Here is a 19,603-nt window from a genome sequence, read left to right on the forward strand (position 1 = left end):
GTTCTTTTTTACTTTAGTTGCTCTCCTTTTCACTTTAATTATTATTCTGGTTATTTTTGTGTGTGTGGTAATGAGGGTGTCGGGGATTGATTTTGGTAATGAATGTACAACTACGTAATGGTACTGTGAACAATCAAATGTACAGTTTGTTTTGTATGACTGCGTGGTATGTGAATATATCTCAATAACATGAATAAAAAAAAAAAAAGAACTGCCTTTACAGTTATTACTGAATGTTATTACTGAACATCCATTGAATGTTAATGGATTAAACTCCCCAATCAAAGGACACAGATTGGCAGAATGGACTAAAAATATGATCCCTCTATATGCTATTTACAAAAGACTCATATTACACCCAAAGATGCAAATAGGTTGAAAGTGAAAGGATGGAAAAGATATTCCATGCAAGTAGCAACCAAAAGAAAGTTGGGGTAGCTATATTAATATCAGACAAAATAGACTTTAAATGCAAAAATGTTATAGGGGGTAAAGAAGGACACTATATAGTAACAAAAGGGGTAATTCAACAGGAAGAAATAGCAATCATAAATCTCTATGCTCCTAATCAAGGTGCCCCAAAGTACATGAGGCAAACACTGGCAAAACTGAAGGGAGAAATAAATGACTCTACCATAATAATGGAAGACTTCAACACATGACTCTTTACAATAAATAGAACAACTAAACAGAGGATCAATAAAGAAACAGGGAAACTAAATAATATGATAAATGAACTAGACCTAACAGACATATATAGAACATTGCATCCCAAAACAGCAGGATACACATTCTTCTCAAGTGCTCACGGAACATTCTCAAGGATAGACAATACACTGGGGCACAAAACAAGTTTTAATATATTTAAAAAGACTGAAATTATACAAAGTACTTTCTCTGATCATAACAGAATGAAACTAGAAATCAAAAACAAAGAGAAAATACACAAACATATGGAGGTTAAACAGCACACTCTTAACAATCAGTGGGTCAAAGAAGAAATTGCAAGAGAAATCAGTAAATATCTCGAGATGAATGAAAACAAGAACACAATGTATAAACACTTATGGGATACAGCGAAGGCAGTGCTGAGAGGGAAATTAATAACCATAAATGCCTACATTTAAAAAGAATAAAGAGCTAAAATCAATGAGCTAACTGAACAACTGGAGAAACTGGAAAAGGAACAGCAAACTAACCACAAAGCAAAAGGGAGAAAGAAATAGCAATGATTAGAGCAGAAATTAATGAAATGCAGAATTAAAAAAAAAAACAATAGAGTCAATAAAGTCAAAAGTTGGTTCTTTGAGAAGATCAATAAAATTTACAAACCCTTTAGAGACAAAAAGAGAGAAGCTGCAAATAAAAGCAGAAATGAGGGTGGGGCATTACCATGGACCCTGAAGAAATAAAAAATATCATAAGTGGTTACTATAAAAACAGTATGCAACAAGCCAGAAAAGTTAGATGAAATGGACAACTTCCTACAAACATGCGAACAACCTACACGAACTAGGGAAGAAATAGAAACCAATCACAAGTAAAGAGATCAAATGAGTCATCAAAAACCTACCAAGAAAGAAAAGCTCAGGACCAGGTGGCTTCATAGGCGAGATCTACCAAGCATTCCAAGAAGAATTAGTATCATTCCTGCTCAAACTCTTCCACAAAATTGAAGAAAAGGGAACACTACCCAACTCATTCTATGAAAACAACATTACCCTAATACCAAAGCCTGAAAAAGATACTATAAGAAAAGAAAACTTCAGACCAATCTCTCCAATGAATATAGATGCAAAAATCCTCGACAAAATACTTGGAAATAGAATCCAACAGTATCTTAAATGAATTAAACACTATGACCAAGTGGGTTTTATTCCAGATACGCTAGGGTGGGTCAACACAAGAAAATCAATTAATGTAATATACCACATCAATAAATTAAAGAAGAAAACCCACATGATCTTCTCGATTGATGCAGAAAAGGCATTTGACAAATTCAGCATCCATTCATGCTAAAAACACTTCAAAAGATGGGAATCAAAGGAAACTTCCTCAACATGATAAAGGGCATATATGAAAAATCCACACCTAACATCATACTCAATGGTGAGAGACTATAAGCTTTCCTTCTAAGATTGGAAACAACTCAAGTGTCCATTAACCGATGAATGGATAAACAAAATGTGGCATGTACATACAATGGAATATTATTCAATGGTAAGAATGAATGAAATCCTGAAGCTCGCGAAACATGGATAAACATTGAGGACATTATGTTAAGTGAAATAAGTCAGACACAAAAGGACAAATATTTAATGACATCACTGATATGAACTAATTATAATATGTAAACTCATAGACTTGAAATATAGAATATAGGTTACTGGGATACAGAATGAGGCTAAAGAATGGGGACCGTTGCTTAATATGTGCAGAATGTTTAACTAGGGGGAACGTAAACATTTGGAAATGGACAGAGGTGATGGTTGCACATTATTGTGAGAACAGTTAACAGTGCTGAATGGTGTGTGAGTGGGAAGGGGAAGTTTAGAGTCATGTATGTCACCAGAAGAAAAGCTGAAGGTTAAAGCATGGGAATGAATCTTGTGGTGGACAATGTTCATGATTAACTGTACAAATATAAAAAATTGTTTCATGAACTAGAGCAGATGTATGACACTATTACAAGGAGTTAATAATAGAGGGATATATGAGTAAAAAGGTATCTATTGCAAAATATGGACTATAGTTAACAGTAATATTTTAATAATATTTCCTCAACAGTAACAAATGTATCACACCATTGAGTATGATGCTAGCTGTGGATTTTTCATATATGCCCTTTATCATGTTGAGGAAGTTTCCTTTGATTCCAATAATATGGGGGGATAAGGAGTATGGGAGGATTAGGTTATCTTTTTTATTTTTATTTCTTTTCTGGAGTAATGAAAATGTTCTAAATTTGATCATGGGGCTGTATGCACAACAACGTACATAATGTGAACTGGTGATTGTGTACGTCAGATGGTTTCTGTGCTGTGTGAATATATCTCAATAAAATTGCATTAAAAATACACTGCCATTCTCACCAAGCTGACTGACCTTGGGCAGCTCATATATCCTCTCTGTGCCTGTTTCCTCATCTTTAAAATGGGGATAATAATTGGCTGTTGAGAGGATTATATAAATTAACTTATATAAAATGCTTAGGAAAGTACACATCACACTGTAAGCTCTACATAAGCGATCATTTTTACTTTTATTTTTCTACTTTTTAAATATTTTTACTGTTTTATTTTTACTATCTCTGTGTGCCAGGTGTTATATATATCCTGTCTCCAATTAATATTCACAATAACCCCCAAACCAAGGTCAGAGAATTGAAGTAATTTGCCCAAAGTGGCAGAAACCAGACTGGACTCCCTCCAAAGCCCATTCTTTTAACCACCAAACCACAGTAGAATGATGAGCTAGTGGAACAATAGCTGCCATGGAAGATTTCTGAGGTGAGAATCTAATGAGACCTGGGTTCTGGACCCAGTGCTGACACCAATTCACCTTGTACCCTTGGAAAGAAGCTTAACTGCTCTCAATCTCAGTTTCCTCATTTGTACAATGGAGATGATACAGTACCTGTTTGGCCCATTTCACGTGGCTGCTTGAGAGCATCAAATCAGTTCATGGAAGGGAAAGGGCTATGAAAAATACAAGGTGCTATACAACTTTGATGGGCCCTCTTATTGCTCAGAGCCCTTATTTTTGCCTCCTCTACCCCCCTCGCACCACACATCTCTTGCCTTGCCCCAAAAAAGTGCAATCCTTTACATTGCTGCTCCCCTCCCAACCCTTACAGGGCCTTCTGTTCTGTTCCCCTGTTCCAGGATTTTCCCTGCACGGTTCCCTCTACCTGGAATATATTTGCCCCCGCTGGAGGGCCAAGGCCACATCTCATTCATCTCAACATCCCAACGGCCAGCACAGGACTGGCAAAGAGGAGATGCTCAAAACATAAGTCATCTAGTGTCACTTCTTTGCTCAAACTTTCCAGCAGCTCCTATTTCATTTAGAGTAAAAAGTCATAGTCCTATGAGGCCTTACATGTTCTGACCTCCTAATAGCTCCCCAATTTCATCTGCTCTCATGCTCCTCCTCAGTCACTCCACTCCAGCCACACTGTCCTCCTTGGTATTCCTTGAGCATACGCTTCCATCTCTCAGGGCTTTTGTATTTGTTCTTCCCTCTGCCTGGAATGATCTGTCCTGGAAAGCCACATGGATTGCTCCTTTACATCCTTCATGTCTTTGCTCAAATGTCACCTTCTCAGGGAGAATGTCTCTGATCACCCAATCAAAAACAACACCCCTATCACTCTCCAGCCTGTTACCCTACTTTATTTTTCTTCATAATCCTCATCACTACCTGACATGATATTATGTTAGTTTGTTGTTTCTCTTCCCTATTGGTATATAAATTCGATGAGGGTAGGAATTTTGTCCTGTTCAGTGATGTATTTGCAGAGCCTAGAATGAGGTCTGACACACAGTAGGTGCTCCACATCTGTTCAATAAATTGATCAATGGGTATTGAATGAATTGTGGCCTCCAAAAACTACCAAAAGCTTTCTTGCCAGCTCAATCATTTTCCCTCTCTGGGGCCAAAGCCTCAGAGAGAAGAGGAGCATTTTGCCCTGCCTGACTTCATCCCCATTCTAATTATAGGCCAACTGTCTGATGGGGGATTTGGCCTGAGCAGAACAGAGAAAGAAGGACAAGGGAAATGCCATCCTCCAGTCTGTTTTCAATGCTACCTACTTCCAAGAGAGCAGGGAAACAACAAATCAATTTAGACCCACATTTGATCTCCCAGTCCCAGGAGCAAGCCTCAATAAGCCATCTTAACTTTTAAATAGAAGCTTTTTCTGCTTCTATCACGTTGGCATTTTTTGTTTTCTCCAACTTTTTTTGGATTCAATCATCCAGTGGTAAACTGCAACAGGCACTTGGGTATTACATAGGCAGGCTAGGAAGGGAAGGGGGCCATGAGGAGGAAATCACAACAAACACATTCAAGACTCCAAACATGAACTGCAAACTTAAGCTCCTAGTAAAAAAGTCTCAGGAAAAAAAAAGATTAAAAAGAAGCTATCAGGGACATGTTCTCTCTCCCTTCCTTTCGAGTGGATTTAATGAGTGTGAAAGGTAGCAAAGTGACAGCTCAGCCAAACCTCAGCATCAGATAAATTGATAACAGAAATTTCCCAAAACTGTACTCCCTGGAAATAGGCTCTTCTCCCTGCTGCTCCCCCAAGCTGCTCTAAGAAATTGATAATTACTTAAGAGGATTGGGTGACACTTTCACTCATCTGTTTATTCTTCAGGAGTCCGGGAGGGTTGGGACAAAGGGAGGGGTACTTCAAGAACTCTAGGCTGGCAGGGAGCAGGGATGGAAAATGGAGTTGGACAAAGAAACTCAGAATGTTCATGAAATAAGTTGCAGGAAGAATAGGGCCTGGATGGAATGCAAGCTCTCTAGTCAGATTCTGATTTAGTGAGTAGTCAGAAGTGTCTGTATGCCATCAACGCTCTATCCTCTTTCCCAATTTCTCTACAAAAGAAATTAAGCTCTGAAGGTTTCCCCTATAATTCTCCTTTTTCATTTGCCAAATGAAGTTGAAATTATGATGGAGATGCTTTTCACAGGTACCCCTTTTGTTCAAACATCTGGCACGCAAGAGGGTGGCAGAGATAGCTTCCTTTTCTTGATTTGCAGGACTTGCTCACAGCTACACTTAGTGAGCAGGCAGTACCTCTCTCTGTTTGAGCAGGCAGAACATACCTCACAAAGATACTATAACAGAGAGTCAGGGAGAATGGGCCACCCAGCCTAAGAGACAGCAAGCCATGGAGTACCCACATCCTATTGCTTTCTTGAGGAGCCCTTTCAACATTCATCTTACCTTCAGCCTGACTGGGTTTTGGATTTTTTCCCTGAAACAGTCTCACTCTCTTACTCTGATATAGACTCTTTACCAAAACAAGTCCCTGTAGTATCATGAAGGAGAGCAACTGGGCTGTGGGGAGCAGGAGGTTTGAGAAGTGTGCTCCTTCTCAACTAGCCAAAGCAAAGCAGACACAAGGGAAGGAGAATCCATGATTTCCTAAAAGTCTGGGCCAGTGCTGACTTCCTCTTACGAGCAAGAGGGTCTCTTTACATAAACTCATTCTTTTCTCTGCATCTCAATAAATCACTACTGTTCTATTCTATATGGGGACATTATCCCATAAGTAAGACTCAAAAATATGCTGACTGATCAGAATTGTGGTCCTTTCTGGCCATCTACATTAAGGAAGAACAGAGGTGGCAGAATGAAGGAAAGATGAATTTTTTCTATACTTAATTCATCTATTTTACCTTGGATGAGTGGTTATTTGCAAGACTGACACCTTAGAATGGGCTAAACTGCTTGAAATGTTAGAAAAACACTACCACCATCACAGTAAACAATACCTAAGCTGAGGTCAGTGGAATGGGGAGCTGGCTCTACCTTTTCACGAGGATCATGAGGTTTAAGATTGCCACCTTCTCCCTGGTAGCATGTTCAGCCCCTCCATCTGGGTTATTTTAGCATATGGACTACCAGATTGCACAACTTGGACCTGAGGGATAAATGTGAAATGTAATTACTCCTGGTTCTCTTGATGGACACAAGACATACTAAAAGACAAACACTAAATATTGTACTCAGTACAATATTGTGAGATTTAAGTACTTGTGAGAACTTAAAATTCACAGCTCTGTTTCTATTGAACAATAATCTCAGGAATCTCAACACAGCGGTGGGGTTGCACAGGCAAAATCCCAATTTATTTGTTAGGTTGTGTTTATCCTCTGCAGGTGAGCTTCTGGGAAAGGAAGGCTTTAGCGACCTCAGGCATTGAACACTTTCCCAGTTCAGAAAAGTCACGGCTGTTTGCAATGGAAAAGAAGGCTCTCACTGATTATTTTTAAAAGCAGATGAAAAACAGAATTTGGTAGTGTCTTTGAAAGGGATGATGATTATGGCTTAGAGTATGCAAGCTTGGGTAGACCTAGGAGATGTGGCAGGGTGATTTGACCCCACCAAGAGGAAAAGAAGTACTTTAGCTGGCCTGCCTGGTTGGGGACAGCTGAGACTCAACCTTATATTCTGTGTGTGGGAGTGAATTAATACAAACTACTTCTCATCCAAGTGTGTATCTGGTAGTTATAAAATTCCAGGATATCAAAGAGCTTTGAAAGGCTACTGAATCAACCCAATTGTTTTCCAGCAACACCCAAAGAGATGAATGTTTCTTAATGAAATACTGTTACTAAGATATCTCCATATTTTTTAGAAAGCTGTTTGAGTACTCAATACCTTGCATTAGCAGGAAGTTTTGCTCTGAATCTAATTCTTTCTTGTCCATCCTTGGATAAGATGGGAGAGTGCTGGCAAGCTATTCAGACTTCCCAACACCCCTGTTGGTAAGGGTCTTACCTCCCAGTCTAAGACAGAGGCCTGCCATTGGGCAATCTTATCAATATTCTCCAAACGCCGTTTGCGCTCGTTGATCTGCTGAGTCACATTTCTCATGACAGCCAGAGCAGCTGCCACATACCTGTAGTCACTGTGAAGACACAAGAGAACAAGTTGGATGAACCAATGTGCCAGAGACTGCTAGGTGCCAGCTCTGACATCCATTCTCCTCTTCCTCTTTTTGGTTTTCAAATGGAAACCATACCACCTGAAGTAAAAGATGACCTCTCCTCATCTTCCTTACAACAACGGCTGACTATATAACTAAGTTCTGTCCAATGATATGTAAGTAGGAGCATTGGGTGGGCCTTCCAAGAAACCCCCTATAAGTAAGAGAGAATGCCATTCTTTGGCCCTTACTCAATCCTGATGCCTGGAATATAAATGTGATGGCCAATGCTCTAGCAGCCAGCTTGGACCATAAGGGTAGGTTCCATACCCTAGGGGTGGGATGCAGAAAGCTAGAAGGCACCAAGTTTCTAATGACCATGGAGCCACCATACCAGCCACAGGTTGCCTACTTGCAGACATCTTTTACATGAGAGAAATAGTCCCATGTAGTTTTTAACCCACTATTTATGGGTGCTATCTGATATGTTGAGGACTCAATGGGGAACTTCACAGATGTCACAGCCTACCATCTCTTCCACCACCTACTTCTAGGGAGCCTCTGTATGTGGCATTTTGGTTAAGAACACAATGTCTGGAGTCAGACTCCTTGAAATTAAAGCCCAGTTTTGCCAATGATTAGTAGTGTGGCTTTTGGCAAGTCTCACTCAATCTCTCAGTGACTCAGTTTCCTCTTCTGTAAAATGGGGATAATCATAGTCAGATTTATTGAGGGTTTATTAATCAAATAACCCTCTTGCTACCATATTGGACAGTACAGCTCTGTGCTTTACCTCCCATTGTATTATTGTCTTATTGTATTATTAATCAAATACAATCATCCATGTAAACTGTTTAACTATTGGCCCACAATAAATGTCAAAGAAATAAAATGTTTCTCTAGTTTGGATATCACATGGGTTATCACCAAATCCCAAAACCCATAATCCCAGAAGTACAATCCAGAACCCAGCTTCCTGGGAATTTGGATGGCCCAGTTGTTGAAGGTTACACCATATTGCTCAGTTTTCTCTGCTTGTATGGTCTGATTTCCAACTGAATGGCTCCTGTGAAAGGATAATTCAAAGTCAGTTCCCAGCCATTCAGTGGAGCTATAATAAATAGAGAAGAGGGGAGGATGAGTGACAGTTCAGTCTTAACATCTTTCCTTAGAACAGTGGAAAATGTCTTGTGATCATCACTCTCTCAGTACCAATTATAAAGAAGAAAGGTGAAACTGAAGATGCATGGCAACTCTCTTTTCCTTTCTTAATACATTGAAGTGTGGGGTGGCAGACCAAACATGGGCACAGAGAAGGGGGTTTTCACTGCCAGGGTGGACACTAGGCAGAATCTCCTCTTACCTGGCTTCCATGGCTCCAGTTTGTGCTCTGAATACCTGCCAGGACCATGGCCCTCAAACACTATTGCATTTTATCATCTCCAGTGTTGGACTGCTCACTCTATCTCCTAACCAATCTATTCTGTCTCAAAACACCCTGTTAGAAAACTCTTCTTTATTCTGAGCTTTAATGAATGTTAGCTAGTATCAGCTTTTCTTATGGATCACACTGCTGAATCATATTGAGCTTATGGCCAACTAACACTTCCTAAGTCTCTTTGAAACATACTGACTAGAAGCTGCATCTCTCTCAGCCTGTACATGAGCTGTTGATTTCTTAGACCCAACTGCTAAACTTTAAATTTGTTCCTGTTACATTTCATCCTCTTATAGTCCCTTGCTGCAACTTGTGGGGGATCTTTTGAGCTCTGTAGTAGTGCCTAAGTTTCTCCGTGATACATGCTGCCCAAGCCTGCCATTTAGAAGTAGGGTAGAGTGATGATAGAAGGGGGTGGTTTCAGTGTGGAAATAGAAGTTCCTGACATAAATGAGTTCTCCTCTTGCATGGGACCATTTTCTGTCTCCTGTGCCTTTCCTCTTTCTCTGATTTGAGGACGTCAGGCAAAGGCCTTAAGATACTTTCTGTGAGGTAAAGCACAGAGCTGTACTGTCCAATATGGTAGCAACTAGCCACATTTAATTAAAATTAAATAAAATTAGCTTCTCAGTTGCACTAGCCACATTCCCCAGTGCTCAATAGCCATAGGTCGTCAGTATTGGACAGTGCAGATAGAACACTTCCATCACTGCAGAAAGTTCTATTGGACATCACTCACATGAGAATGTCCATTATCTCTGCCTGACCCCAGGCACTACCCAGGTACAGATTCATCACTGCCACTGTTCCATACTGTCCACCTATGCCACTTTTGGCTGGCTGCTTTTCCCACAATGGCTAGAGGGGCAATGTCCCTATCTTTCAACTGCTCCACTGGTTTTAGAGGTGGGTGAGAGAAGAGGAGAATAGTTGTGGTCCAGCCCAAACCCTGGTCAGAGACCCCAGGCCCTCAGCTGAGGATGGGTCCAGCACCCTGAGGGAGAGCATGACTGAACCAAGATTTTCTGATACCAGACATGTCAAACTAACCTCCCTCTGTACAGTCTTCCTTTTGTCAGCTTAAGGAAGAGGGGAGCATGTCACCCTTCTGTGATTAAAGGCAGTATTATGCTCCACTTATCACTCTCCATCTAATCTTCCCCATCAGGGGCCACTCTGACTGCCTGTATTTCAGACCTACCCATCTGAACACTAATATGACTAAGCCTCTGAACTGGAAGCATCCTCTAATTACCTTCAAATTCCAAGCTCTTCTTGGCATGTACAGCAAAAGCTGTCATCTTAATACAGCTTCCTGAGGCCTGCCAAAAGGGGTGGGCCACGGCCTGGGGGTAGTGCTTGGCCCCAGTTGGTCACCTCAAAGGAGCTACAGGGATTGATGTAGCCTGTCACTGCCTGAACCATGCTCTCAGTACTCTGGACCCCAGGGAGTGGAAGGGGAGAGGACGAGGTACCCAGAGGGCAAGAGGGTCTTGAAGCAGGTCTTACAATCAGAAGGTGGAGGAGCAGAGGAATGGCAAATCTCAGGCAGATGTCCTATCTTGCCTGTTCCCACTAAACCCAGCAGAGTCCTGGGGCTGTTTTGGCCTAAGATACTAACGTGGCTTTAGGCTATACTTTGAAAATAGTCTTTTGGGGGCTCTTAAAAATTAATTATGCAATATGTAATCTACCTAGTGAACATCATCAGTTCAAAGTATGATTTTTTGATCCTCCTGCTAGGTTCTGTAGAATAGATACTCAGGAGTAAGCAGGTGAAGAGCTGTGATATAAATAACATTTAAGAACCACTCTTTGAATATCCAGGTTGTAAAACCATTGGATGCAAGGCTGCTCCATTGATATTTGGTACATTGGTAGCTGCTTCTGGTCATTTAGCACCATGCAGTATGACTGCAGAGGTCATTGAGGCTCATGATATCACAGGCTGGCAGAGTTAGAAGAGGTCTTCCAGATTGGCTAGTGCAATGGCTCACAAATCTTCCTAGGCATGAAAATCACCTGGAGAGCTCTTCAGACAGCTAGATTCCTAGAGCACTGCTCATGCTTTATGTTCCTGCTTTACCACAGATTTGTTCTGTGTCACTTTCTCTTTCTGGACTACAGAATGAGTAAATCTGACTAGAAGATCTTCCTCTAAGAGCCTTTCCATTCTAGGCTGCCATAAATATTTTCTATTTTAGTTTTCAAATCTCTCAATTTTAGTGGAGGTGCTCCAAAGTCCTTGTAAACCCTTTCAAGAAAACATATCTTCAGAAGATTTGGGGCTTGGTTCTGAAAATGGGCTGTATTAAGTCTGCTCAAGTGAGATTTACTCACCTTCAAATTCCATGTGTAATGAGTACTCCTCACTCACACACCCCCACCACCACCACTAGTAAATTGCCTCAGAGAGGAGAGCAGAGTCCTCTTTTGCATGATCCTGCATGGAATATACAACTACCACCGACATTGCTACGCACACAAAGGGAGAGTCCAGTGCCACCACATTTGGATTCAAATATGAAATCTGCCCTGGGTTCCAGAACCACTGAAGCACATGACCCATGATTTGCTAAAGAAGCAACATCAACCCAAAAAGGAACCTAGGGACTGGCCTAGAAACTTGACTGTAAACCAACTGGCCCAAATCCTTGACCTTATGCATCTAGGTATAGAAGTCAGCCCCAGGAAACGAGGCAATGGAGCCAAATGAAAGTAATTAGTGTGCCTAATAAGAAAAAGCAGAAAGCTTAGGGAAATTGGGCAAAGGCATTCTTTCTTCTTGGAGTGCTCACTATTAGGAAGAGACATGAGAAATAGCCCAACAAGTCTAGGGTCAGGAATTTAACACCAATTAGAGGCAGGCTAGTGCACAGCTCACTAGAAACAGCCTGGGAACTCTAGGCTATGAGGTAAGGCATGTGAGGGAGAATGGATGGTTCACTGTAGGCCATCTTCATTGTCGGAGATAATTCTCAGCATGTACCTTACTGATGAGTGGTATCATTTCCATTCAGAGACAGATAACCTCACTGGTCCTTTCTGAATTAGTTTTCTCAAAAATATCTATCTTCAGGGGAAATTTCATGTCTGTTTGTCCCCAGCCAGGCTCTAGGTCTAAGGGAAATGTACAATTGGGATGGGGCAGAGAGGGGGTAAAAAGAAGACCAGAGGTAAAGCCTTGCAGAAAGAACCTATGGTCAGTACAAGTTGGGCAAATTGGCACCAGAATATCTGAACCTACCAGCCAGAGTGGAATTCATAGCTACATTGATTCTGGGTTCATTCACTTGGCTGAGCTCAGGATTAAGGAACAGGCTATTAGCTCCCTGAAGGCAAGGCCTAAGTCATACAATAATGATGATGCGTAACAATTTTATGTGTATACTGATTTACAATGTTACAAGCAACTCTCACAAGTATTCCATTGTTTTATATGCACAACAGCCTTGTGAAGTAAGCAAGCATATATCATTATCCCATTTTGTAGATGAGCCAACAAAAGCTCCAAAAAGGTAGAAGGACATATATTCTCAATAAGGACCAACTTGTTGGAGGGGGCTCCTTCCTTTCCCTCTCCCTCCCTCAATCACTTACCTGTGGTCCTGGGCAGTGTACTTAAGAAGCTCAGCCAGCTGCAAGGGATACTTGCAGATCTTCTGCACTGGAGTCAAAAGGAAGCCATCGATAGCAATGTCAATCATCTGCTGCAAGAGTCGACAGGCCTCAAAGAAGTGCTGGTAGCGGCTGTCCTTCATCAGTTTGGAGAGCTCCATGCAGGCGTCCAGGTGGTTGTTACAGTACTCAGAGTATATCCAGAATCCATCTTGCTGTGAGCAGAGAGAAAAAAAGGGAAGAAAGGGAAAGGCTACTGAAGGCCCTAAAAGAAGTAAGTCTTGGAGAAATGGAAAGACAGAATCTGTTCTTATATAGGAACATTAAAATAGTAACAATATTAATCATTCTTAAATTGATCTATAACTTAATAATACAAATACCAAAACGAATTATTTGGGAACTAGACAAACTGACTCTAAAGGCCATATAGAAAAAAAATTAAGTAAATACTAAGAAAATTCTGAAAAAGAAGGGTAATGAGAAGAGACTGGCCCTAACAAGCGTAAAACAATGTTCTGGTTTGCTAATGCTGCCATAATGCAAAATACCAGAAATGGATTGGCCTTTATAAAGAGGGTTTATTTGGTTACAAAGTCTTAAAGACATAAAAGTGTCCAAGCTAAGGCATCAATCAACAATTGGGTAACTAACTGAAGGATGGCCAATGCCAGAAAACCTCTGTTAGCTGGGAAGGCACGTGGCTGGCGTCTGCTGATCCTGGGTAGTGTTCCAGCTCCTCTCTCAGCTCCTGTGTGTTCTTGGTTCCTTTTCCCAGGACGTTTCTCTCTAGGCACCTGGGGGTCCTGTCTATCCTGGGCATATGCCAGGGCAAACTCTGGGCTTCATCTCTTAGCTTCTCCTGGAGCAAACTCTGGGCTAACAAAAGTCTGCTTTCAATGGCCATCTCCAGAATGTCTCTCTCAGCTGCTCTTGGGCCATTTTGTCCTCTCTTAGCTTCTCCAGAGCTAACTCTGGGGTAGCATCTCAAAGTGTCAGCAAGCATCTCTTGGAGTGTTTTGTCCTCTCTTAGATGCTCTGAGGTCCTTCTGTTTGTATACTCTTTTATAGGACTCCAGTGATTAAATCAAGACCCACCCTGAATGGGTGGGGTTCATATCTCCATGGAAATAATTCAATCAAACATTTCACCTATAGTTGATTGAGTCACATCCACATGGAAACACTCAATCAAAGGATTCCAATCTAATCAACACTAATTCATCTGCCCCACATGATTGCACCAAAGAACATGGCAATTTGGGGGACATAATACATCCAAACCAGCACATTCCACCCCCTGGACCCCAAAATGACGTCCTCTTTCCATATACAAAATACATTCATCCCATCACAATATCACGAAAACTTAAATCATTTCAGTAACAATAGGTAAAGTACAAGATCCTATCAAAACCAGTTACAGGTGTGGTCTGTCCCAAGGCAAAATTCCCCTCTAGCTGTGGACCTGTGAATCTTAGAACTAAGTTATCTGCTGCCAATATACAAAGGAGGGATAGTCAAGGATAAACGTTCCCATTGCCATAGGGAGAAAGTGAAAGGAAAACAGGGTTCACCCAACCAAAATGGTTCCAAAAACCTGCAGGGCAAACTCCATTAGATTTCAAAGTCTGATAGTCATTTATCGAATGACAGTTTATCCTTGGGGCTTGAGAGAACAAGAGTCCAACCCTTTCCAAAGGCTTATGATGGCAGCCTTGCTGTCTCCAAATGCTGGGTTGAGTGCTCCAACATATCCAAACACTGGGGAGACTACCTTCTCAGCCCCACCCTCCTCAAATATCGGGGAATTATCTGGACTCTCTTCCATCTCCGGGGCACATGCTCAACCCCTTCAGAACAGTGGGGTAGTGGCTAGGATCTTCCAAATGCCCGGGGAATGTGCTCCACCCTCTCTGAGGCCTGGGATAGGAGCACTCTTCCTGAACACTCTTCCTGAACTCTGGGGCAAACTCACCCTTTCCACCTGCATGGGTTGTTTGGCAGTCCCTACCAGAGATCTCTTGACTCCAGACCTCAACTTCCATGATTCTCTCCTTGAAGAAATTTTTCCTTCAATTTGTTCCTTTTCCATCCCCTCCAGTCCAGACTGGCAGTGGTTCTGCCTATACAGATCTTGCAAAAATTCTGTAGGCTTGGCAAGCAGTTTACAGGGGTCAAAACCATCAGACCATAGGACTTTCCACAAATCCTTTCTGGATAACTCCATCTCCAATCCTGGCTTGTACTGAAATGGCAGTGGGGTTCCATGTTTGGTTAAATCCTCACGTGTGGCTGTAGCTTCTGGGGTCCCACTTTTTGGAAGCCCAGAATTTTCCAAACTATAAGTGTCTGGTTTTCTTTGAACCCAAGAGTTCATTTCTTAGCTTATCCCTGTCCTGTCGTATTTTACTATAAGCTGCAAGGAGAAGCTAGGCTATATCCACCAAACTAGTCTGGTGATCTCTTCAGCTAAGTATCCCAGCTTGTTGCTTTCAAATTCTGCCTTCCATCTGACACCGGGACACAATTTTGCCAAATTCTCTGCCACTTAAAACAAGGATCGCCTTTCTTCCAGTTTGCAACAATACATTCAACATTTCTACTCAAGGCCTCATCAGAAGTATCTTTAGAGTCCATATTTCTACCATCAGTCTCTTCAAAGCATTCTAGGCCTTTTCTATCAAGCTCCTCACAATTGTTCCAGAATCTTCCCCTTATCCATTTAAAAAGCCATTCCAACATGTTTGGTATTTGCAAATTCAGCAGCACCCCACTTCTCTGGTACCAAAATCTGTCGCGGTTTGCTAATGCTGCCATTATGCAAAATACCAGAAATGGGTTGGCTTTTATAAAGGGGTTTATTTAGTTACAAAGTTACAGTCTTAAGGCCATAAAAGCTTCCAAGCTAAGGTGTCAACAATAGTGTACCTTCACTGAAGGTTGGCCAATGGTATCCAGAAAACCGCTGTTAGCTGGGAAGGCACGTGGCCAGTGTCTGCTGATCTGGGGCAGTGCTCCAGCTCCTCTCTCAGCTCCTGTGCATTCTTGGTTTCTTCTCCCAAGATGTTTCCCTCCAGGCACCTGGGGGTCCTGTCTTAGCATATGCCGGGGCAAACTCTGGGCTTTATCTCTCTTAGCTTTTTCAGAGCAAACTCTGGGCTAGCAAAAGTCTGCTACCAATGGCCATCTCCAAAATGTCTCTCTCAGTTGCTCTTGGAGCGTTTTGTCCTCTCTTAGCTTCTCCGGAGCAAATCTGGGCTAGCATCTCAAAGCATCAGCAAGCATCGCTTGGAGTGTTTTGTCCTCTCTCAGCTGCTCTGAGGTCCTTCTGTTTGTGAGCTCTTTGATAGGACTTCAGTGATTAAATCAAGACATACCCTGAATCGGTGGGTTCCGTACCTCCACGGAAACAATTCAATCAAACATTTCACCCATATTCGATTGAGTCACACCTCCATGGAAACACTCAATCAAAGGATTCCAACCCCATCAACACTAATATGCCCACCCCGACAAGATTACGTAAAAGAACTTGGCATTTGGGGAGACATAATACATCCAAATTGGCACACACACTATGGTAATTAAAACTGTGGAACTGACAAGCATTGATGACTGACAATTTGATACACTGGGCCCTCGATCTTAGGGTTTGCCCTTATGAGGTTTGTTACTGAAAAGGAGAGGCTAAGCCCACTTATAACTGTGCCTAAAGGTCTCCCCCAGAGAACCTCTTTGTTGCTCAGATATGGCCCCCACTCTCTAGCTAAGCCAACTCTGCAGGTGAACTCAAATCCCTCCCCCCTACATGGGACCTGACACCCAGGGGTGTAAATCTCCCTGGAAACACAGGATAAGATGCCTGTGGATGAGCCTGGACCCAGCATTTCGGGACTGAGAAAATCATCTTGATCAAAGGGGGGAAGCAAAATGAAACAAAATAAAGTTTCAGTGACTGAGAGATTTCAAATGGAGTCGAGAGGTCACTCTGGAGGGCATTCTTACGCACTACACAGATATGCCTTTTTAGGTTTTAGTGTATTGGAATAGCTAGAAGGAAATACCTGAAACTGTCAAACTGCAACCAAGTAGCCTTGATTCTTGAAGACGATTGTATAACTATGTAGCTTACATGGTGTGACTGTGTGATTGTGAAAACCTTGTGGTTCATGCTCTCTTTATCCAGTGTACGGAAGGATGAGTAGAAAAATGGGGACAAAAACTAAATGAAAAGTAGGGCGGGATGGGTGGATGGATGATTTGGGTGTTCTTTTTTACTTTTATTTTTTATTCTTATTTTTATACTATTTGGTGTAAAGTAAATGTTCAAGTATTGATTGAGGTGATGAAAGCACAACTATATGATGGTACTATGAACAGACGATTGTACACTATGGATGACTGTATGGTATGTGAATGTATCTCAATAAAACTGAATTTAAAAGAACTGTGGTAGTGAATAATAAAAGAGATGGATCAGTTCTACTTTTGGCAGTGGCATACTAAGTTGTTTTGGATAAACCCTAACACTAAGAATGGCTAGAAAAGCTGAATAAAATATTAAAAACGTGTTTGAAGGAATCACATCATCCAGAGCCTCAAATTACCTCAATAGAATATGCCTTAGGAAATACACCTTGAAGTATTTAGGGGTAAAGAGGCCATGATGTATGAGTGTTTAGACACACACACACACACTCACATAGAGGGGGGGGGGGAAGAGAGGGAAAACACTCAAATGATGAAGCAAAAGAGATGAAATGTTCACAATGGGTGAATCTGGTTGACGGTATAAGTGAATTCTTTTTTTTTTAATTCAATTTTATTGAAGTATATTCGCATACCATGCAGCCATGCAAAGTGTACAATTGTTCACAATACCATTCTACAGTTGTGCGTTCATCACCAAAATTAATTTTTGAACATTTTCATTACCACACACACAAAAATAATATGAATAAAAATTAAAGCAAAAAAAAAAAACAAACAATGAACACTGGGTGCCTTTCTTTTTGCCCCCATTTTTCTACTCATTCATCCATACACTGGACAAAGGGGAATGTGGTCCATATGGCTTTCCCAATCACATTGTCACCCCTCATAAGCTACATTTTCATACAATTGTCTTCAAGATTCAAGGGTTCTGGGTTGAAGTTTGATAGTTTCAGGTATTACTGCTAGCTATTCCAATTCACTAGAACCTAAAATGGGTTATCTATACTGTGCATAAGAGTTCTCACCAGACTGAACTCTTCGCTCCTTTTGAAAACTCTTTGCCACTGAAGCATATTTTATTTCCTTTCATTTCCCCCTTATGGTCAAGAAGATGTTCTCTATCCCATGATGCCGGGTCTAGATTCCTCCCCAGGAGTCATATTCCACGTTGCCAGGGAGATTCACTCCCCTGGGTGTCTGATCCCATGTAGGGGGGAGGGCAGTGATTTCACCTTTCAAGTTGGCTTAGCTAGACAGAGAGGGCCACATCTGAGCAACAGAGGCATTCAGGAGGAGACTCTTAGGCACAATTATAGGCAAGCCTAGCCTCCCCTTTGCAGCAACAGTCTTCCCAAGGACAAGTCCTGTGGTAGAGGGCTCAGCCCATGAAACCCCCAGTCCCCTACGTCTGTGAGCACATCAGCAAACATCGAGGTGGAGAAGCCCAACACCCCTGCATTCTCCACCAGCTCCTCAGGGGGGCTCTGCATATTTTTTCACTGTTTTTTTTTTTTTAACTATTTTTTAAAATTAACTACATCAAAAAATTTAAAAAAAGCATACAATAAAAAAATTTTAAACAAACCATAACAAGGGAGTAAGAAAAAAACAATTAACCTAAAATAACTACTTTACTTCCAACATGTTCCTACTCTACACCAAGAAAATAGCCTAACATAGCAACATTTCTGTGAACTTGTTCCTATCATAACCACCAGAAATTAACAAACCATAGTCATTCCTGGGCATTCCCAGAACGTTAAATTTACCCAGAATAGCTTATCTATTCTTATTGGGTTATTGTTCCCCTTTCATTAATTGCTCTCTGTCGCTAGTTCCCCTACATTCTACATTATAAACCATTTATTTCACATATTTAAATGTTCACATGAGTGGTAGCATATAATATTTCTCTTTTGGTGCCTGGTTTATTTCGCTCAGCATTATGTCTTCAAGGTTCATCCATATTTCATCATATATTTCACATCGTTCGTTCATCAAATGTTTCACGACATTGTTCCTTTTTACCGCCGTGTAGTATTCCATCAGGTGGATAAGCCACATTTTATTTATCCACTCATCTGCTGAAGGACATTTGGGTTGTTTCCATTTCTTGCTAATTGTGAGTAATGCTGCAATGAACATTGGTGTGCAGATATCTGTTCGTGTCACTGCTTTCAGATCTTCCGGATATATACTGAGAAGTGCAATTTCTGGATAGAAGGGTAATTCTATATCTCATTTTCTAAGGAACTGCCAGACTGACCTCCAGAGTGGCTGAACCATTATACAGTCCCCAAAACAATGAATAACTGTTCCAATTTCTCCACATCCCCTCCAGCATTTGTAGTTTCCTGTTTGTTTAATGGCAGCCGTGCTAATTAGTGTGAGATGGTATCTCACTGGGGTCTTAATTTGCATCGCTCTAATAGCTAGTGAAGCTGAACATTTTTTCATGTGTTTCTTGGCCATTTGTATTTCCTCTTCAGAGAACTGTCTTTTCATATCTTTTGCACATTTTATAATTGGGCTGTCTCTAGTACTGTCATTAAGTTGTAGGATTTCTTTATATATGAAAGATATCAGTCTTTTGTCAGATACAGGGTTTCCAACATTTTTTTCCCATTGAGTTGGCTGCTCCTTCAACTTTGGGACAAATTCC

The 19,603-nt window shown here is 41.3% G+C and overlaps 1 protein-coding gene across 10 annotated transcripts in view; it reads right to left on the bottom strand.

Moving 5' to 3' along the window:
* ARHGEF9 (Cdc42 guanine nucleotide exchange factor 9) overlaps window positions 1-19,603 on the bottom strand; it is a 350,651-nt gene that overhangs the window by 53,521 nt on the left and 277,527 nt on the right. For all 10 annotated transcript variants that reach the window (XM_037821282.1, XM_037821290.1, XM_037821283.1 and 7 more), the window contains 2 exons: window positions 12,706-12,938; window positions 7,520-7,649 (listed from right to left, as the gene is read on the bottom strand). In XM_037821282.1, coding sequence (XP_037677210.1) covers window positions 7,520-7,649; window positions 12,706-12,938 — 363 coding nt within the window. The remainder of the gene's footprint in view (window positions 1-7,519; window positions 7,650-12,705; window positions 12,939-19,603) is intronic.

The sequence above is a fragment of the Choloepus didactylus genome, chromosome X, assembly GCF_015220235.1.
Source record: "Choloepus didactylus isolate mChoDid1 chromosome X, mChoDid1.pri, whole genome shotgun sequence".
Classification (NCBI taxonomy): domain Eukaryota; kingdom Metazoa; phylum Chordata; class Mammalia; order Pilosa; family Megalonychidae; genus Choloepus; species Choloepus didactylus.